This window comes from Hordeum vulgare, chromosome 4H (genome assembly GCF_904849725.1).
Source record: "Hordeum vulgare subsp. vulgare chromosome 4H, MorexV3_pseudomolecules_assembly, whole genome shotgun sequence".
NCBI lineage: Eukaryota > Viridiplantae > Streptophyta > Magnoliopsida > Poales > Poaceae > Hordeum > Hordeum vulgare.
In genome coordinates, this window is record NC_058521.1 from 248,139,256 (window position 1) to 248,161,096 (window position 21,841).

General features: G+C 46.7%; 1 protein-coding gene across 4 annotated transcripts in view; it reads left to right on the plus strand.

Moving 5' to 3' along the window:
* Nucleotides 1-16,963: 16,963 nt before the first annotated feature.
* LOC123448466 (aminopeptidase P1) overlaps nucleotides 16,964-21,841 on the plus strand; it is a 42,744-nt gene continuing 37,866 nt past the window's right edge. Inside the window, exons 1-6 of one of the 4 annotated variants that reach the window (XM_045125368.1) lie at nucleotides 16,964-17,186; nucleotides 17,354-17,417; nucleotides 18,182-18,321; nucleotides 18,712-18,996; nucleotides 19,129-19,251; nucleotides 19,322-19,582. In XM_045125368.1, the coding sequence (XP_044981303.1) occupies nucleotides 17,073-17,186; nucleotides 17,354-17,417; nucleotides 18,182-18,321; nucleotides 18,712-18,996; nucleotides 19,129-19,251; nucleotides 19,322-19,582 (987 nt within the window). In that variant the 5' untranslated portion in view covers nucleotides 16,964-17,072. The remainder of the gene's footprint in view (nucleotides 17,187-17,353; nucleotides 17,418-18,181; nucleotides 18,322-18,711; nucleotides 18,997-19,128; nucleotides 19,252-19,321; nucleotides 19,583-21,841) is intronic. The other 3 variants (XM_045125370.1, XM_045125369.1, XM_045125371.1) reach the window with 3 other exon arrangements.

The following is a 21,841-nucleotide window of genomic DNA, read 5'->3' on the forward strand; positions in this document are numbered from 1 at the left end:
CATACTTGTGGCACTGCACCTTGGTCATAATGGTGTCAAGCGCATGAAGAAACTCCATACAGATGGACTTTTGGAGTCACTTGATTTTGAATCATTTGACACATGCGAACCATGCCTCATGGGCAGGATGACCAAGACTCCGTTCTCCGGAACAACGCAGCGAGCAACCAACTTGTTGGAAATAATACATACTGATGTATGTGGTCCAATGAGCATTGAGGCTCGCGGTGGCTACCATTATGTTCTCACCCTCACTGATGATTTAAGTAGATATGGGTATGTCTAATTAATGAAACACAAGTCTGAAACCTTTGAAAGGTTGAAGGAATTTTAGAGTGAGGTAGAGAATCAACGTGACAAGAAAATAAAGTTCCTACGATCTGATCGTGGAGGAGAATATTTGAGTCACGAGTTTGGCACACACTTAAGGAAATGTCGAATTGTTTCACAACTCACGCCGCCTGGCACACCGCAGCGTAACGGTGTGTCTGAACGTCGTAATCGCACTTTATTGGATATGGTGCGATCTATGATGTCTCTTACTGATTTACCGCAATCATTTTGGGGACATGCATTGGAAATTGTTGCATTCACTTTAAATAGGGCACCGTATAAATTCGTTGAGACGACGCCATATGAATTATGGTTTGGCAAACAAACCTAAGCTGTCGTTTCTGAAAGTTTGGGGTTGCGATGCTTATGTGAAGAAACTTCAACCTGAGAAGCTCGAACTCAAAGCGTAAAAATGTTTCTTCATAGGATACCCTAAGGAAACTATTGGGTATACCTTCTATCTTAGATTCGAAGGCAAAATCTTTCTTGCCAAGAGCGGATCCTTTCTAGAGAAAGAGTTTCTCTCAAAAGAAGTAAGTGGGAGGAAAGTATAACTTGATGAGGTAATCGTACCTCCTCTCGAACCGAAGAGTAGCGCATCACAAGAAAATGTTTCTGAGGTGCTTGCACCGGCTAGAGAAGAAGTTAATGATGATGATCATGAATCTTCGGATCAAGTTCCAACTGAACCTCGAAGGTCCACAAGGACACGTTCCACACCCGAGTGGTACGACAATCCTGTCATGGAAATCATGTTGTTGGACAACAGTGAACCTTCGAACTATGAAGAAGCGATGACGGGCACGGATTCCAACAAATGGCTTGAAGCCATGAAATCCGAGATAGGATCCATGTATGAGAACAAAGTATGAATTTTGGTGGACTTTCCCGATGATCGGCGAGCTATAGAAAATAAATGGATTTTTAAGAAGAAGACTGACGCGGATGGTAATGTGACCATCTATAAGGCTCGACTTGTCGCTAAAGGTTGTCGACAAGTTCAAGGGATTGACTACGATGAGACTTTCTCACCCGTAGCGATGCTGAAGTCCGTCCGAATCATGTTAGCAATTGCCGCATTTTATGGTTATGAAATCTGGCAAATGGACGTCAAAACGACATTCCTGAACAACTTTTTGAAGGAAGAATTGTATATGATACAGTCGGAAGGTTTTGCCGATCCTAATAATGCTGACAAGGTATGCAAGCTCCAGTGCTCCATCTATGGGCTGGTGCAAGCATCTCGGAGTTGGAACACTCGCTTTGATGAGGTGATCAAAGTGTTTGGGTTTGTACAGACTTATGGAGAAGCCTGTATTTACAAGAAAGTGAGTGGGAGTTGTGTAGCATTTCTCATATTATATGTGGATGACATATTGTTGATGGGAAATGATATAGAACTTTTGGAAAGCCTAAAGGCCTATTTGAATAAGAGTTTTTCAATGAAGGACCTTGGAGAAGCTGCTTACATATTAGGCATCAAGATCTATAGAGATAGATCGAGATGCCTCATTGGTCCTTCACAAAGCACATACCTTGACAAGATATTGAAGAAGTTCAATATGGATAAGGCTAAGAAGGGGTTCTTGCCTGTATTACAAGGTGTGGGGTTGAGTACGACTCAACTCCCGACCACGGCAGAAGATAGAGAAAAGATGAGTATTGTCCCCTATGCTTCAGCCATAGGCTCTATTATGTATGCCATGTTGTGTACCAGACCTGATGTGAATCTTGTCATAAGTTTGGTAGGGAGGTACCAAAGTGATCCAAGAGTGGATCACTAGACATCGGTCAAGAATATCCTAAAGTACCTGATAAGGACTAAAGATATGTTTCTCGTTTGTGGAGGTGCCGAAGAACTCATTGTAAAGGGTTACATCGATGCTAGCTTCGATACAGATCCGGATGACTCCAAGTCACAAATCGGATACGTGTATATATTGAGCGGTGGGGCGGTCAGCTAGTGCAGTTGCAAGCAAAGCGTCATGGCGGCATCTACATGTGAAGCGGAGTACATAGCTGCTTCAGAAGCAGCACATGAAGGAGTCTGGATGAAGGAGTTCATCACCGACCTAGGAGTGATTCCCAGTGCATCGGGCCCGATGACTCTCTTTTGTGACAACACTCATGCTATTGCCATTGCCAAGGAGCCCAGGTTTCACAAGAAGACCAAGCACATCAAGCGTCGCTTCAACTCCATTCGTGGATACATCCAGGATGGAGATATAGATATTTGTAAAGTACATACGAATTTGAATGTCACAGATCCGTTGACTAAACCTCTTCCACGAGCGAAGCATGATCAACACCAGAACTCTATGGGTGTTCGATTCATCACAATGTAACTAGATTACTGACTTTAGTGCAAGTGGGAGACTGTTGGAAATATGCCCTACACGCAATAATAAAGTGGTTATTATTATATTTCCTTATTCATGATAATTGCCTATTGTTCATGCTATAATTGTATTAACCAGAAACTGTAATACATGTGTTAATACGTAGAACAGTGTGTCCCTAGTGAGCCTCTAGTTGGCTAGGTCATTGATCAATAGATGATCATGATTTCCTTATCATGGACTTTGGATGTCATTGATAACGGGATCACACCATTAGGAGAATGATGTGATGGACGAGACCCAATCCTAAGCATAGCACTAGATCGTATTGTTCGTCAGCTAAAGTGTTTCTAATGTCAAGTATCGTGTGTTAAAGCTTTTCTTATGTCAAGTATCATTTCCTTACACCATGAGATTATGCAACTCCCAGATACCGTAGGAGTGCTTTGGGTGTATCAAACGTCACAACATAACTCGGTGATTATAAAGGTGCACTACATGTATCTCCAAAAGTGTCTGTTGGATTGGTATGAATCGAGACTGGGATTTGTGACTCCGTGTGACAGAGAGGTATCTCTGGGCCCACTCGGTAATCCATCATCATAATGAGCTCAATGTGACTAAGGAGTTGGCCATGGGATGATGTGTTGCGGCACGAGTAAAGAGACTTTCCGGCAACGAGATTGAACAAGGTATAGGGATACCGATGATCGAATCTCGGGCAAGTATCATACCGGTAAACAAAGGGAATTGCATACGGGATTGATTGAATCCCAAACATCGTGGTTCATCCGATGAGATCATCGTGGAACATGCGGGAGCCAACATGGATATCCATACCCCGCTGTTGGTTATTGACCGGAGAGGTGTCTCGGTCATGTCTGCATGGTTCCCGAACCCGTAGTGTCTACACACTTAAGGTTCGATGATGCTAGAGTTGTTATGGGAATAGTATACGTGGTTACCGAAGGTTATTCGGAGCCCCGGATGAGATCCCGGATGTCACGAGGAGTTACGGAATGGTCCAGAGGTGAAGATTCATATATAGGAAGTGGAGATTTGATCGCCGGAACTGTTTCGGGATTCAGCGGTAATGTACTGGGACCACCGAAAGGGTTCCGGGGGTACACTGGGAAGGGCCACCAACCCCGAAAGGCCACGTGGGCCAAAAGTGGAAGGAAACCATCCCCTAGATGGGTTGGTGCGCCTCCCACTTCAACCCAAGGCGCAAGAAAGCGCTAAGGGGGCCAACCCTAGGGCGTGGGGGGCTGTCTTCGGCGGCAAGCCCACCCCTAGGGCGCCGCCCCTCCTCCACTTGCCCGCCGGCCCTTCCCATTTAGGACTGCCGCACCACCTAAGGGAAACCCTAGGGGTGGTGCACCCTCCTCCCTCTCCTCCTATATAAACCCAAGGGGTTTTGGGGCTGCAACACACAAGTTCTTCCTCCCCTCGACGCAGCCCTACCTCTCCTCCTCCTCGTCATGCGTAGTGCTTGGCGAAGCCCTGTCGGAATACCACGCAGCTCCACCGTCACCACACCGTCGTGCTGCAGGAGCTCTCCCTCAACCTCTCCTCTCTCCTTGCTGGATCAAGGCGTAGGAGACGTCATCGGGCTGCACGTGTGTCGACGCGGAGGCGCCGTTGTTCGACGCTTAGATCGGAATCCACCACGATATGAATCGCTACGAGTGCGACTCCATCAATCGCGTTCTAGTAACGCTTCCTCTTAGCGATCTTCAAAGGTATGAAGATGCTCTAACCCCAGCTCGTTGGTGATTTCTCCTAGATGGATCCTTGTGCGACGTAGGAATTTTTTTGAATTACTACTATGTTACTGATGACCCTCAAGTATAGGGGATCGCAACAGTTTTCGAGGGTAGAGTATTCAACCCAAATTTTTTGGTTCGATGGGGGAAGCGAAAGAATATTCTCGAGTATTAGCAGTTGAGTTTGTCAGATTCAACCACACCTGAAAGATTAGTGTCTGCAAGCAAAGTATTAGTAGCAAAGTAGTATGATAGCAACGGTGTGAGAAACAGAACTGTTGACGGCAGACTATTCCTAACTGTTGTATCAATGACGCAGTAGGTTGCACGTGGGCGAGTAACTATTCTTCCCCGACAACAGTGTCGGAAAAGATCTTGCAACAAGTAACAGCGAAGTAGCAAGGAACAACAGTAGTAACAGCAACAGAGTAACAGTAGTAGCAGCAAAGTGGCCCAATCCCTTTTGTAGCAAGGGACAAGCCTAGACAAAGTAACGTAGCAAGGACCAGTAGTAAAAGACTCGTAGGCAGTGGATCGGAGATGGATGAGTGTGCCGAATGTGATTCATCATGTAACAGCTATAACACGGAGAGATATGTAACTAGCTCCCGTTCGTCAATCTAATGTAGGCATGTATTCCATATGTAGTCATACGTGCTTAGGGAAAAGAACTTGCATGACATCTATTGTCCATCCCTCCCGTGGCAGCGGGGTCCTAATGGAAACTACGGGATATTAAGGTTCTCCTTTTAATAAAGAACCGGACCAACGCATTAACACGCGGTGAATGCATGAACTCCTCATACTATGGTCATCTCCGGGAGTGGTTCCCGCTATTGTCACTCCGGGGTTGCCGGGTCATAACACATAGTAGGTGACTACAACTTGCAGGATAGGATCTAAAACACACATATATTGGCCACAACATAATTGGTTCAGATCTGAAATCATGGCACTCGGGCCCTAGTGACAAGCATTAAGCATAGCCAAGTAGTAGCAACATCAATCTAGAACATAGTGGATATATACTAGGGATCAATCCCCGCCAAAACTAACTCGATTACATGATAGATCTCATCCAACTCATCACCGTCCAGCAAGCCTACGATGAGATTACTCACGAACGATGAAGAGCATCATGGAATTGTCGATGGAGGAAGTTTGATGATGACGATGGCGACGATTTCCCCTCTCCGGAGCCCTGAACGGACTCCCGATCTGCCCTCCAGATGAAGAACAAGAGGTGGCGGCACCTCCGTATCATAAAACGCGATGAAACCTTCTCTCTGATTTTTTTTCTGGGCGAGACGGAAGATATAGAGCTGAGTTTGGGGGCGGTGGTGCCACGTGGGCCCCACAAGCCCTCGCGACGCGACCTATGGGGGTGGCCGCGGCCTGTGGGCTTGTGGCCCACCGGCACGCCCCCTCCGGTGGATCTTTGCGCAGGTATTTTTCTTTTATTCCAAAAAAAATCTCCGTAAATTTTTAGGACATTCCGAGAACTTTTATTTCTGCACAAAAACAACACCATGGCAATTCTGCTGAAACAGCGTCAGTCCGGGTTAGTTCCATTCAAATCATGCAAATTAGAGTCCAAAACAAGGGCAAAAGAGTTCGGAAAAGTAGATACGACGGAGACATATCAACTCCCCCTAGCTTAAAGCCTTGCTTGACCTCAAGCAATTCAGTTGACAAACTGAAAGAGACAAAAGAAAAACTTTGACGAACTCTGTTTGATCTTGTTGTTGCAACTATGTCTAACTCACAACCAGAATTTCAGCAAGATCACAAGTAAACTACATAAGCAAATGACACCTAGGTCTCACGGTAAACTCATATCAATGGCATAATGAACTAGCGAGCAAATAATAATAAGCCTCAAATGTCAACACTTCAATCAAAACAACATGAAGCAGTACGAATAGATGGTATCTCGCTAGCTCTTTCTGAGACCGCAAAACATAAATGCAGAGCACCTTCAAAGACTAAGGGCTGACTAAACATTGTAATTCAAGGCAATGAAGATCCAGTCATAGTCATACTCAACATAGTTAAAAGCAAATCATAAAAATGATAGAGGTGCTCTCTAATTGGTGCTTTTTGTAAGCGGAGGATGACTCAACAGGAACATAAATAGACAGGCCCTTCGCAGAGGGAAGCATTGATTTGCAGAGGTGCCAGAGCTCAAGCTTTGAAAACAGAGATAATAATTTTGGGTGGCATGCTTTCATTGTCAACGCAATGACTAAGAGTTCTCAACATCTTCCACGCTACTCATGCTTTAGGCGTTCCCAAACAGAAAAGTAAAGTTTTGACTCCCCCACCACCAATCAGTCACACTCCACGGCTAGCCGAATCCCCGGGTACCGTCCATACCAACATCAATCCTGGGGGAGTTTTGTTTGAAGTTATCTTTTCGATTTGAGCATGGAACTGGGCATTCCAATTACCGGCCACTTTCTCATCAATGATAGTGAATAAACACATATCGAGGATAACACGCCTAGCATGGAAGATACTGATAGCCCCCTATCACCACATGAGCGGTTTGGGCATGCAAAACAGATTATTTCTTGAACGTTTAGAGACTGACACATGCAAATTTACTTGGAACGGCAGGTAGATACCGCATATAGGTAGGTATGTTGCACTCATATGGAACAACTTTTGGTTTATGGGAGTGGATGCACAAGCAGTATTCCCGCTTAGTACAAGTGAAGGCTAGCAAAATACTGGGAAGCGACCAACTAGAGAGCGACAACAGTCATCAAAATGCATTGAGATTAACTAACATTGAGTGCAAGCATGAGTAGGACATAAATCACCATGAAGATGAATATCATAGAGGCTATGTTGATTTTGTTTCAACTACATGCGTGAACATGCGCCAAGTCAAGCCACTTGAATCATTCAAAGGAGGATACCATCCTATCATAGTACAACACAGTCATCTGAACATTCATGTGGGCATCCAAGACAAACCATTATAAACTCCTAGCTAAGTAAGCATGGCATAAGCAACTATGATCTCTAAGTTGTCATTGCAAACATGTTTCTCTCACAACAAAGCTGAATCAGGAATGATGAGCTAGTCATATTTACAAAAACAAAATAGATTGAGTTCATACCAGCTTTTCCATGCTCAGTCACTTCATCATATATCGTCATTATTGCCTTTCACTTGCACGACCGAACGATGTGAACAATAATAAGCGTGATCGTGCGTTGGACTACGCTGGAATCTGTAGGCAAACACAAAAGGAGAAGACAAAGTAATATGGCTCTTTGAAAGCTAAACAGGTATGCATGCAAGAGCCACTAAACATTGTAACCAATATCTTCTACCTTGACCCAAAGAAAAAGAAAACTATCTACACGGGAAAGCTCCCAACAAGCAAAAGAAGAAAAAGAAAATCTTTTTGGGTTTTTCTCAAACTAGACAGACACATGAAAAGAAAACGAGAAAAAGAAAATAAACTAACATGGATGACACAGTGGCAAAGTGTGAACACCGGCTAACAAAGTGAAAGCATAAGCAAGAATGTAAAGTCGGTGAGAACACGTACTCCCCCAAGCTTAGGCTTTTGGCCTAAGTTGGTCTACTCCCAAGGATGGTCCTGGCGAAACCCAAAATCATAATGGGGGGTTATACGGCAGCGCTGCAGCCATTGCCTGAATAGCTGCCTCACAGAGACGAGGAGCCTTTGCCTCCCTCTCATACTCCTGTGCCTCTCCTCTGGTTATGTAATATCTCTATTTTACCTGAAAGTCAAAGAAGGTAGGAGCAGGAAGGGTAATATGGAAAACACGATGCCGGTTAAATATCAAACGGTATAGGAGGGATTTGTCATCCCTCTCAAGGAACTGGTAGCATGTCAAAGCGACGCGGTCAAGGAAAGCTGTATGGAGCCAGGGATCTCCTTCACGGATGGGTACTCCAAGAAAATTTGCTATGCGAGTGGCATAGATCCCACCAAAGAAATCCCCTTCAATAGCATTCTTATTCAGCCTCCTTGCTATAATAGCTCCCATGTTGAAGCTTTTGTCACCCGTCACTGCGCTCTTAAGGATACTAAGGTCGGGTGCGCACAGGTGACAATGCTCAATCTTGCCTTTAATGCATCTGCCTATGAAGAGGGCAAAGTAATGCAAGGCAGGAAAATGAGTACTCCCCATGGTAGCTTGCGTAATGTCTCTAGTTTCTCCAACAGTAATACCAGAGCAAAAATCTCTAAGCGAAGATTTAGGAGGATCATTGAGACTACCCCAAATAGGTATTTTGCAAATTCTATTGAAATCCTCTAAATCCATGGTATACGATTTATCATAGAGATCAAACAATACCGATGTTTCACGGCCAGCTGAAAATTTGAATCTACGAACAAAAGAGGCAGTGAGAGCAACATACTGTTCACATTTATCGGAGCTGAATTATTCGAGTGCGACGTCGTGAACAAGTGCATCAAACTCATCTTTGAAACCTGCCTCAATCATAAATTCATCAGAAGGCCATTCACATGGTTGTACCTGCGTGTCCCTTGGTTGGTAAGGATCAGGCTCCCGAATCGCAAGACGGGGACCTCTCTTGCTTGAGGAACCACCATGAAAGTTTCTCCTGAACATCTTCCTTTTTTGAAATTTTTAGTGATTCTAAGGAACGGTGAACAAGGCTAAACAAAACTCGTAGCAACTACTCCCACAAGTGCCTAGAGGCCATATTACGCATCAAAACTACTTTGGACCAGCTAAAATCAGCATGCAAATCTCAAGAACATGGTCACCAAGGTAGCAAAAATACGCGGAGTATAAGGCACTGGAGCAAAACCTAATTGGACCAATGGAGAAGTCACTTACCAAGGAGTAATTTCCCCAAAACAGTCCGGAGAACGGTGATTTGAGCAAAGAGATCGAAAATGCCAGCAAGAGAAGCAAGAACACGGGTTTGAGCTGCGAAACGATTTTTTCTGGAGGTAGGAGAAGGAGATAAGAGCAAGAAGGAGTGGAGGGGGTGCCTGCGGGCCCCACAAGCCTGGGTGGCGCGGCCAGGGGGGTGCCCGCGCCCCTAGGGCTTGTGACCCACTGGTGTGGGGCCCAGACAAGCTCTTTGTCTTAGAATTTTTCAAAAATTCTAGAAAAAATCATACTAGATTTTCACGGCGTTTGGAGAACTTTTATTTTCGGGGTACTTTTCCACCGGATGCTAAAACAAAAATCAGGGAAAACTAAACTAAATCTATCATTTTTCTTCTAAGCAACCTAAAGTGAAAGCTTGGAACAAAGGTTTGTAACTCCTCGATTCATCCATCTCATGTTCATCGAAAGAAATCCGTCAGTGAGGTTGATCAAGTCTCCTTGAAAAACCTTTTCGAATCGCAAAATAGAACGGAGAATTTTCGAATAGTCACTAAGTCACCTCAATGGGGATATATATCTCCCCAACAAGCAAATCATACTTCATCTTGACACGAGGAATAGGGCATTCAAAGCTCCCTATAAGAATCGATGAAGTTTTTTCGATAGCATTGATGCAATGTACTCGATATTGTTTCTTAGGAAAGTGCACCGTATGCTCATTACCGTTGACATGGAAAGTGACATTGCCTTTGTTGCAATCTATAACAGCCCCTGCAGTGTTTAAAAAGGGTCTTCCGAGGATGACCGCCATGGCATCATCCTCGGGAATATCCAAGATAACAAAGTATGTTAAGATAGTGACATTAGCAACCACAACAGGCACATCCTCGCAAATGCCGATAGGGAAAGCAGTTGATTTGTTGGCCATTTGCAGAGAGATTTCAGTAGGTGTCAACTTATCCAGTTCAAGTCTACGATAAATAGAGAGAGAGGCATAACACTAACACCGGCTCCAAGGTCGCATAAAGCAGTTCTCACGTAGTTACCTTTAATGGAGCAAGGTATAGTGGGCACACCGGGATCACCTAGTTTCTTAGAAGTTCCACCCTTGAAGGTATAATTAGCAAGCATGGTGGAAATCTCAACCTCAGGTATCCTCCTCTTATTAGTCACAATATCTTTCATGTACTTAGCATACGGAGACATTTTGAGCATATGTGTCAAACGCATTTGCAGAAAGACAGGTCTGATCATTTCAACGAAGCGCTCAAAATCCTCGTCATCCTTTTTCTTGGATGGTTTGGGAGGAAAGGGCATGGGTTTCTGAACCCATGGTTCCCTTTCTTTACCGTGCTTCCTAGCAGTGAAGTCATTCTTATCGTATCTCTTATTCTTAGGTTGTGGGTTATCAAGATCAACAGGTTCAATCTCCACATACTTATCATTGCTAGGCTGAGCATCATCATGAACATCACTATTGATATTGTCATTAGGCTCATGTTCATCACCAGATTGTGTTTCAGCATCAGAGATGGAGACATCGTTTGGACTCTCAGGTGTAGCAGCAACAGGGTTGCTAGGGTGCAGGTTCCTATCATTTTTCTTCTTTTTTCTAGGATGACTAGGTGCATCAGTGCTAACTCCTTGAGAATCTTGTTCAATTCTCTTCAGATGACCCTCAGGATACAAAGGTTCCTGGGTCATTCTACCGCCTCTAGTGACGACTCTAACGGAATTGTCATTCAACTCATTGAGCAAGTCATTCTGAGCTTTAATTACTTGTTCTACCTGAGTAGTAACCATAGAGGCATGTTTACTCAGAAGCTTAAGATCATTGACATCTCTGTCCACACAAGCACTTAAATGACTAAGCATACGAGCATTCTTTTCCAATTGTCTGCTAACATAATCATTGAAACTCTGTTGTTTGGCAACGAAGTTATCAAATTCATCCATGCATAGGCTAGCAGGTTTATCAAAAGGAATATCACTCTCGTCAAACCTAAGCAGAGAATTTACTTCTACTACCTGTATCGGGTTATTGAGACCATGGATCTCTCCGATAGGTGGTAGATTTTTGACATCTTCAGATTTAATGCCTTTCTCTCGCATAGATTTCTTGGCTTCTTGCATATATTGAGGACTGAGGAATAGAATACCTCTTTTCTTCGGAGTTGGCTTCGGAGGTGGTTCGGGAATAGTCCAAGCATTCTCAAGCATTCTCATTGCACAAGATGTTATTCAGTAGAATCTCAACTTGTTCTACAGTTCGTTCCCTAAAAACACTACCGGCACAACTATCTAGGTGGTCTTTAGAAGCATCGGTAAGTCCATTATAGAAGATATCAAGTATTTCATTCTTCTCAAGAGGGTGATCGGGCAAAGCATTCAGTAGCTGGATAAGCCTCCCCCAAGCTTGTGGGAGACTCTCTTCTTCAGCTTGAGCAAAGTTGTATATTTCCTGCAAGGCAACTTGCTTTTTATGGTCTGGGAAATATTTCTCAGAGAAGTAGTAGACCATATCGTGGGGGCTACGCACACATCCAGGAGCAAGAGAAGTGAACCAGGTCTTAGCATCATCCTTTAGCAAGAAAGGAAACAACTTAAGGATATAGTAGTGGCGGATCTTTTCCTCACTAGTGAATAGGGTGGCTATATCATGCAGTTTGGTAAGATGGGCTACAACCGTTTCAGACTCATAACCGTGAAAAGGATCAGATTCGACCAGAGTGATTAACTCAGGGTCGACAGAGAATTCATAATCCTTATCGGTCACAAAGATAGGCGAAGTAGCAAACTTCGGGTCGTATTCCATCCTAGTGTTCAGAGATTTTTCTTTCCACTTGCGCAAAAGTTTCTCAACATCATAGCTATCCTTACACGCAAGAAAATCCTCAGCTATCTCTCCCTCCATAACATAGCGCGTATCAGGCATATCAGGCAATTCAGGCATAGTAGCAGGTTCTACTTCAATAGTATCAGCAGTTTCAGAAGTATCATCACGCCTAGCAGCAACTCTAGCAATATGTGCATCAAGGAATGCACCAAGTGGCAAAGCAGTATCAGGCATAGCAGGCATAATATCAAGCATAGCACCATCAGGCATAGTATCAAGCATAGCATCATCAGACATAGTATCAGTAATAGCATTATCATAAGCATATGGGCAACAGAAGTAGCATCATCAATCACAGGCGACATATCAATATTTCTAGAAGGAGGCGAAGTCGTAAACTTACTCAAAACTGAAGGTGAATCAAGTGCAGAGCTAGATGGCAGTTCCTTACCTCTCCTCATAGTGGAAGGCAAGATTGTAGTTCTTAGATCTTTCGGATTCCTCATAGTGATCAGCAGACGTCAATCCCAAGTGATTGAGAGAATATAGCTGTGTTTCCCCGGCAACGGCGCCACAGAAATGTCTTGATGACCCTCAAGTATAGGGGATCGCAACAGTTTTCGAGGGTAGAGTATTCAACCCAAATTTGTTGGTTCGATAGGGGAAGCAAAAGAATATTCTCGAGTATTAGCAGCTGAGTTTGTCAGATTCAACCACACCTGAAAGATTAGTGTCTGCAAGCAAAGTATCAGTAGCAAAGTAGTATGATAGCAACGGTGTCAGAAACAGAACTGTTGACAGCAGACTATTCCTAACTATTGTATCAATGGCGCCAGTAGGTTGCACGTGGGTGAGTAACTATTCTTTCCCGACAACAGTGTCGGAAAAGATCTTGCAACAAGTAACAACGAAGTAGCAAGGAACAGCAGTAGCAGCAGCAACAGAGTAACAGCAGTAGCAGCAAAGTGGCCCAATCCCTTTTGTAGCAAGGGACAAGCCTAGGCAAAGTAACGTAGCAAGGACCAGTAGTAAAAGACTCGTAGGCAGTGGATCGGTGATGGATGAGTGTGTCGGATGTGATTCATCATGTAACAACTATAACACGGAGAGATATGTAACTAGCTCCCGTTCGTCAATCTAATGTAGGCATGTATTCCGTATGTAGTCATACGTGCTTAGGGAAAAGAACTTGCATGACATCTATTGTCCATCCCTCCCGTGGCAGCGGGGTCCTAATGGAAACTACGGAATATTAAGGTTCTCCTTTTAATAAAGAACCGGACCAACGCATTAACACGTGGTGAATACATGAACTCCTCATACTATGGTCATCTCCGGGAGTGGTTTCGGCTATTGTCACTCTGGGGGTGCCGGGTCATAACACATAGTAGGTGACTACAACTTCAAGATAGGATCTAAAACACACATATATTGGCGACAACATAATAGGTTCAGATCTGAAATCATGGCACCCGGGCCCTAGTGACAAGCATTAAGCATAGCCAAGTAGTAGCAACATCGATCTAGAACATAGTGGATACTAGGGATCAATCCCCGTCAAAACTAACTCGATTACATGATAGATCTCATCCAACTCATCACTGTCCAGCAAGCCTACGATGAGATTACTCATGAACGATGAAGAGCATCATGGAATTGTCGATGGAGGAAGGTTGATGATGAGGATGGCGACGATTTCCCCTCTCCGGAGCCCCGAACGGACTCCAGATCTGCCCTCCAGATGAAAAACAGGAGGTGGCGGCGCCTCCGTATCGTAAAACATGATGAAACCTTCTCTCTGATTTTTCTCCGGGTGAGACGGAAGATATAGAGCTGAGTTTGGGGGCGGTGGTGCCACGTGGGCCCCACAAGCCCTCACGGCGCGGCCTAGGGGGGTGGCCGCGGCGTGTGGGCTTGTGGCCCACCATCACGCCCCCTCCGGTGGATCTTTGGGCACGTATTTTTCTTTTATTCCAGAAAAAATCTCCGTAAATTTTCAGGACATTCCGAGAACTTTTATTCCTGCACAAAAACAACACCATGGCAATTATGCTGAAAACAGCGTCAGTCCGGGTTAGTTCCATTCAAATCATGCAAATTAGAGTCCAAAACAAGGGCAAAAGTGTTCGAAAAAGTAGATACGGCGGAGACGTATCAGTTACCCAATAGCAACGAGATTTTCAAAAGCCGAAAAACGTCTGACGATAATCCCACAACGGTGCCGCTATGGTTGACCGTTCGGGTATCAAACAGACTTCGATTGCGATGAAATCTGACGGGCGACCTACCTACACTATATTAAGACCGCATGCCAAGTTTCAACCCAATCCGAGAATGTTTGTTACACATTTTACAAACAATATTTAGGTGATGCCATGGGCACGTGCGTGTGTGGTTGGTCTCATAACGGTCAACGACAAAACAGAGAGAACCGAGAGCTAATAACGGATGCAAATTTTGAAAACTGGCGGCAACAGAGTGCTGATGCAATGCAGATGATGCGATGATGAGTGCGGCAAACAAATAAGTCACACGACGAAAACGGAATAAAAGGGGAATCTTCTCGAGCGTCGGTCTCGGGCTGTCACAAAGTCGATGCTCAGGCCGGCGGGCGTTTCAGACGTCGAATGGAGGGCGGACGTCCAACGCCCGGAGGCGGTCACAACATACCGGCGGAGGAGGCTCGACGCCAAGAAGATCAGGGACGCGATGGAGGCGACGACGGCGGTCGGGGTCGATCAGGAAGAGGTGTCCCGCGCGGGGATGATGAACCCGCCCCGCCGCAACCCGCAGGCCGCATGAAGGGGTCTATAGGGCATTGCGTCGGCCACCCACTCACCGACGATGTCACCCTTGGGGTACGTGCACTCGCCTCGCTACTCCGACGGCGACGCGCATGTCGGCTTCAATCCCAACACCACCTTCCTGCATGGCACGCCGCAGCGTCCCTCCCCAGCGGTTTCGGCTATGACCCGCGGGCCGCGTTCAGCGCCCGCGTCAACACCCAGTACAACTACTCGTCACCGGCGTACTCGTCAGTAGCCTCGCTTGCGTCGTCTCTGTGCCGTGTCGTCCTTCCGTTTGTGCCCACTTCGTCGCTACAGTTTAACTATGTCGCCGTCACCGACATGGAGGAGATCATCACGAGCGGCTCCGCGCGCCGCTGCGTCGCACCCGGAGTTCGATGCGCAAGATAAAGCAATGGACATCACTGACAACATTGACGATGAGCTCGACGATGCCGAGGAGGAGGGGGAGGAAGAGGCGATGGAGGTGGAACCAGAACCAATGCCGCAGAAGAAAAGGGGGAAGAGAAAGCGGACGACGAACGCCAAGCCGGCCGAAACCTGCGTCAAGTGGACGTCCAAGGAATACGAGTGCCTTGCCGAAGCATGGAAGACTGTCACCATCGACCCGATCACCGGCACGAACCAGAACAACGACACGTACTGGGGGAGAATCAAAACGACGTTCGACGAACGCAAGCTGGTCAACCGTGACTTCGCCAGCATCCACATGGACCACGGCGAGAAGGCTATGGCGAACCGCTGGTCGACGACCAAGACGACCTACAACAAGTGGTATGGCATCATCGAGGAGGTCGTAGCTCGCTCGGAAAGCGGCGCCAACGTCGAGGGTCAGGTATGCCCAAAGTTCGCCGCGTCGCCGTGTGCTTTGCCGACATGTTTCGTCCGCCGTTTTGTGCAGATGCTTCGGATGTTCGCCATGTTCCGCGCCGACAACAAGGACCAAGATTTTAGGTTCCTTCACGTGTTCTCGAGGATCGACTCGTGCGAAAAGTGAAGGAAAGTTCGCTCGCTCTCGACAAGGCCAAGGAGACCTACAACCGAGACGCCTGTCCCGGCTGCGGCACAAGGGCGCACAGATGGCACCAAAAAAGCCAGGGCGACGAGGGACGTGGCGCCCGCTGCCCAACGGTTGCATGCTTCGATCGAGCAATGTATCGCCGACGTCAAGAGCAGCGCTGCGAGGAGGGAGAAGAAATCCGACGCGTGGTGGTCGGCGTTGATGATCAACGTCGCTGCGAAGAAGAGGAACACCGGTCTGAAGTTCTTGATGGGGGCAGACACGTCGACGACGGACGAGAAGGTGAAGGCGTGGTACATAGTACATCGTGACCTCATCTTAAACGAGATGCCAGCGCTGACGGCGATCACAATGACGACCACAATGACCATGGCGACCACAACCGCGACCGCAACGGCGACCACAACGGCGCCCAGCCCGAACGCAGAGCGCACGCCGACCGCGAGCCCGACTACGCCGACGACGAACAGCCCGACGACGTCGATGATGAGCCTGACTACGCCGACGACAACCCCAACCAGTCCCGCGGTAGAGGAGCCGCACTCCATCGAGTTCGTCGTGTGATCTGTTTTTATCCTTTCCTTTTGATCGTCGCACTGTTGATGTGTTTGATCGTCGAACTATGACACCGATCACCGACTTGTGACAAGACGATAGCCGAACTCGTGGTGTGTTTTTGAACAACTGTAAAGAAGAACTTGAAAATATTGGGGTGTGGAGGCTGAAACCTGAGGGGGCGGTTGGAAAGTCGGTTGCCCGACCGAGGGAGTAGTCAATTTCCAGGCCTCGTTTGGTTAAGGGGGATTGGGGAGGTTTTGAGAGGGAGGGATTTCAGGGGATTGGGTGAATCCCTTTGTTCCATCCAATCCTCTCAAATCCCCGGGGTTTTGCTTTCACTAGTCCACCGAAGAGCGTTTTGAAATACATGGATAGGAAGGGATTGAAGGGGAGAAGGATTGGGCTAAGCAAACCCTGGTATCAAATGGGCGCGCGAGGACTGTATGTTTCTGGCCCTCCGATAGACTCCAATCCCGCCTTAACCAGGCCTGAGCGAACTCATCGCATCATAAGCGACCAAACACCCCCGCCGACCACGTGACGGAGAAGTGGAGGATAATGACGTCGTCGTCGGCGGCGAGGAACCAGCACTTGGATGAGCTCCGCGCGCTCATGGCGTCGCACTCGCCGCCGATCCACGCGCTCCTCATCCCATCCGAGGATGCCCACCAGGTTGTTGCTCCTGCCGCCCGCGCCGATCGGGACCGATCAGGGTAGATCAGATCCTGTCGGGCTCGACTGCGCCGGGGTTAGGGTTTTGTGATCTCTTCTGCTTTACTGGTTTTTCCTCTGCTCGATGGTTGAGAATTGATTAGCTCATATGGTTCGTGTTCGTGCAGAGCGAGTACGTGTCGGAGCGGGACAAGCGGCGGCAATTCCTCTCCGGGTTCACCGGGAGCGCTGGTAAGTTTTTAATCCATCCGTCTTCTTAGCTCTTAGTCGATCGCTCCTTTGCCAATTGCAACGGGTTCAGGTCGACATCACCGCCTATTAGTTGATATATACTAGGTTTGTGCTGTTGTAGCAACTTGTTTTGCCGCTTGTGTGCTACGGCAATTGCAAGGGGCAGCACGGAGGTTTTCAAAGTAGCTAAGATAGCTAAGATAGCATGTTATAGTGAGCCAACTCTACTGGCCGATGTAACCGCATCATCCATTTTTGGTTGCTCACAGATAAAAATAATATACTTAGAACCAGCATCATGAATCTTCTTTGCTATGTATGTATCCTCTTGTGTAGAGTTGGGAGTTAGCACACGAAAAGCAATCATGTTACACGTTTTACGCCACAGCCATTCTTCAAACAAGATTTGCAGAGTAGAAGTTTTGCCCTTGCAAACGATACGTAAATAATAAAAAAGATAGAAAATGGCCAATTTGCGGAGTATAAGTTTGATATTGCTAAAAGTAAATCATCATGTGCTCTGCTTGAACCGGGCAAGCAATAATCAAATGAGTGGTGTAGCAAGTTTTGATTTTGATGGAATCCTGACTGGACCGAAAGCATGAAACAACCTCCTTTGTATCAGAAAGGACTGATTTGATTTATTATGTTGTTATGGGTATCTGAAAGTGCGGGTATTGTAACATGCCGAGCCTGATGTCATTATTTCCTGTTACATAGTTGTTAGGAGTCTTATTTGGTTCGTATCCTCAATTCCTATACAGGGTTGGCCCTTATCACTACAAGGGAGGCGTTATTATGGACGGATGGACGATACTTCTTGCAGGCCATTAATCAACTTAGCGATCGGTGGAGACTCATGCGCATGGGAGAAGATCCACCAGTCGAAGTCTGGATAGCTGATGTAAGTATTACCCACGTTCCCTCGCACATTTTTGGTTCAGTTTTCTAATCTACCACACAGAACTTGTACAAATGATGATGAACCTACTATGCTGTTCGTTTTTAGTTCAGCCACAATTTCATTGATGTGAATCTGCAAATGTGGTTTTCTTGTTCACCATGGCAAGGTTATCTCCTCAGAGTTCCGTCTTCATAGATATAAGCCTTCAGCTTCAGCATTCAAGGGAACACACCAATCAATCTGTGACTGAAACTGCTTGTTATTCCGTCAGGTGTTGTGGAATATGTCAAAATTAACGCCTTAATTTCATTGACATCTCACCATCTGTTAATTGAATACTCTAGTCTCTAATTTAATTTGTGAAAACTAAATCCGCTGTTGTGTTCTCAGAATCTCGCGGATGAAGCGATTATTGGAATTGATTCATGGTGCATCTCTGTGGATTCTGCTCAGAGATATGAGCAAGCATTTTTGAAGAAGAATCAGACGTTGTTTCAGCTTTCCTCTGACCTCGTCGATGCAGTTTGGAAACATCGTCCTCCGAATGATGCTACACCTGTAATTGTGCACCCTATAGAATTTGCTGGGCGTAGTGTAGCACAAAAGATGAAGGAGTTAAGAGAAAAGTTACAACATGAAAAGGCTAGCGGCATCATAATTACGGCCCTTGATGAGGTACAGTTAATTGATTTGCATCTTCGTTTCACTCATTCCGTATGGTCTATTAAATTGAATCTGTTCTATTTTTCAAATGTTTATAGGATGCATGGCCATTTTAATTTCCTTTTTCTATAAATCCCCATTTAGGTTGCTTGGTTGTACAATGTTCGGGGAAATGACGTGCATTACAGCCCAGTGGTTCATTCTTATGCTATTGTAACCCTGCATGGTGCCTTCTTTTATGTGGATAAGAGAAAAGTAACAACTGAGGTCAGTGAGTAAACTGAATATTTAAAATTTGCAATTTTCCCATTGTGGTATTAATGGTGACCTGGTGCAGGTTAAGAACTACATGGCTGAAATTGGTATTGATATCAGAGAGTATGATATGGTTCAGCTGGATGTGAGCTTGCTTGCTTCTGGACAGCTAAAAGGCTCTGCAGTTAATGGTAGCTTGCTCATGGAAAAGGATATCAACGTGGCGGAACATTCCAAAATCTGGATTGATTCAAATTCGTGTTGCCTTGCACTCTACTCAAAGCTTAGACCAGATCAAGCTTTGATGCTGCAATCACCCATTGCTCTACCAAAAGCTGTCAAGGTTTTTCCTTTTCTTTTGTATGCATGTGTTTAATAGAAATTCGTATGCATGCAATCACCTTTAACCTTTCAACTAGACTGCAATCACCTTTAGCTTTTCCAATGGACCATGACATGCATACCATCTTTTTTTAAACTCCTCAAAATCTAGTATTGTTAAGAAAATTTATGCTTCGTGATCAAGCATGGTAACTTGATTGTTGCATGTGCTTAAATTGCTCTGGAAATCACCCGCACATTTTTTTGCTCTGGAAGTGAGCCCAATAATCTCTAGCAGCACTAAGAGGACGCATAGAAATAAAGAGAAGTGTTAACATTGAGTCACTCAAATGAGTTCTTTTGTAATGATGCGTTTTTTTTTGCGAGAAAACGCAAAGACTTTGCGTTTCATTTCATTGAACAGAAGGAGAGTGCAGTACAGGTCTTCGAGCAAGAGAGATACAGGATCAAAATGCAAGAAAATTGGTGTACGTCCCAAGTCATGGGGAGGACCAGTCCCAGGCCAGTGGCGCCTGCCCAGACCCAGAGTGTAGCCTCGCCTTTGATTCTCGCCATGAGTTGGGTTTAGGAGGGTTGTGCGGCGTTGAACACGCAGGCATTCCGCTGCTTCCAGATCATCCACGCCGTCAAGTGGACCGCCGATGCGAGCCCTTTCCGCATTGGCCGCGGCGTGGCCTGTTTGGCTTGCTGCCGCCAGTCCTTCAGGTTGTCATCCTGGGTCCGGTCAGGCGGAGCCAAGAGAGGGCATCATGCCAAATTTGCCGCGAGAAGGGGCACGCAACTAGCAGGTGGTACATCCTGGTCGCATAGGACACACCGGGGGTGGTGCTGCATGCCTCGGCGGCTCAGTCTGGCAGCGGTTTAGCAACGGTCCAAGTTGGCCAGCCACATGTTGAACTTGACCCGTGGCGGCTCCCAACTTTTCCAGCTCAGGTCCCATGCATCGCAGCAGGAGGAGCCCGCGAAGGTGGTCAAGTAGGCGCTGCGCGCGGAGTAGACGCCATCCGATCGCCACTTCCAGACTTGCTTGTTAGGGTGATCCTGGAGTGTGATGTGCTCGATCTCCCGCCAGAGCATGAGGTATTGTCCAATGCATCGCAGCAGGAGGAGCCCAACTTTTCGGCTCCCAACTTTTCCAGCTCAGGTCCCATGCATCGCAGCAGGAGGAGCCCGCGAAGGTAGTCAAGTAGGCGCTGCGCGCGGAGTAGACGCCATCCGATCGCCACTTCCAAACTAGCTTGTTAGGGTGATCCTGGAGTGTGATGTGCTCGATCTCCCGCCACAGCATGAGGTATTGTCCAATTTCGTGGACACCTATGATGCCGAAGATATCACATGCCCAGCTATGATTCTGTACGCTGTCAGCGATGTAACGCATCTTCCGCCGTTGTCTGGTGATGCAGGAATAGAGTTGGGGAGCAATCTCCTGGACGGATCGACCATTTATCCAGTGGTCCTCCCAGAACTTCCCATAAGTGCCGTCGCCAACGACCATCGATGTAGAGGCGAAGAACAAGGCCTGCTCCTCAGCGGAGAATTGGAGGTCGAGGCCTTGCCATGCTCTGCCTGCGTCCGTCTTGTAATACCAGAGCCAGCGTAGCCGCAAGGCTAGGCCTGCCCGCTCCATGTCCTGGACGTCGAGGCCTCCTAGGGAAGTAGGTCTGCACACGCGACGCCAGTTGACATGGCAGCTACCACCATTAGCGACGGCGCGCCCTTCCCACAAGAATCCTCTCTGGATTCTCTCGACCAGCTTGAGCGTTTTCTTCGGCGACGCGAAGACGAGTAGCTGGTGGACTGGGATTGCCCATAAAACATTCTTGACCGGTGCAAGCCTGTCGGTTTTGTTCATTAACCTCAATTTCTAGTAGGGAAGCATGCTCGCGCCCCTGTCCACAAGCGGCTGGAGCTGTGCACTCGTGGGGCGCCTTATGGTCAGCGGGATCCCTAGGTAGGTCAACGGCAGCTCAGCTAGCGCGCATCCCAGGGTCTCACTGATCTGCGTCACGTGCTTCGGTTCGCAATTGAGCATGGTGGACGAGCTCTTATTGTAGTTTACCAGCAGCCTGGAGGCGCGTTCGAAGAGCTCCAGAATAGACTTGACTGCACTCGTGTCGCTTGGTGACGGGTGGCAAAAGAGTACCACATCGTCCGCATATAGCGAGATGTCCGGGATTGGGCGTCGGGGATGCTGCTGCTCGAGCACTCCCAATGTCATGCCACGTTTGATGAGGCGTCCGAGTGTGTCTATAGCTAGGAC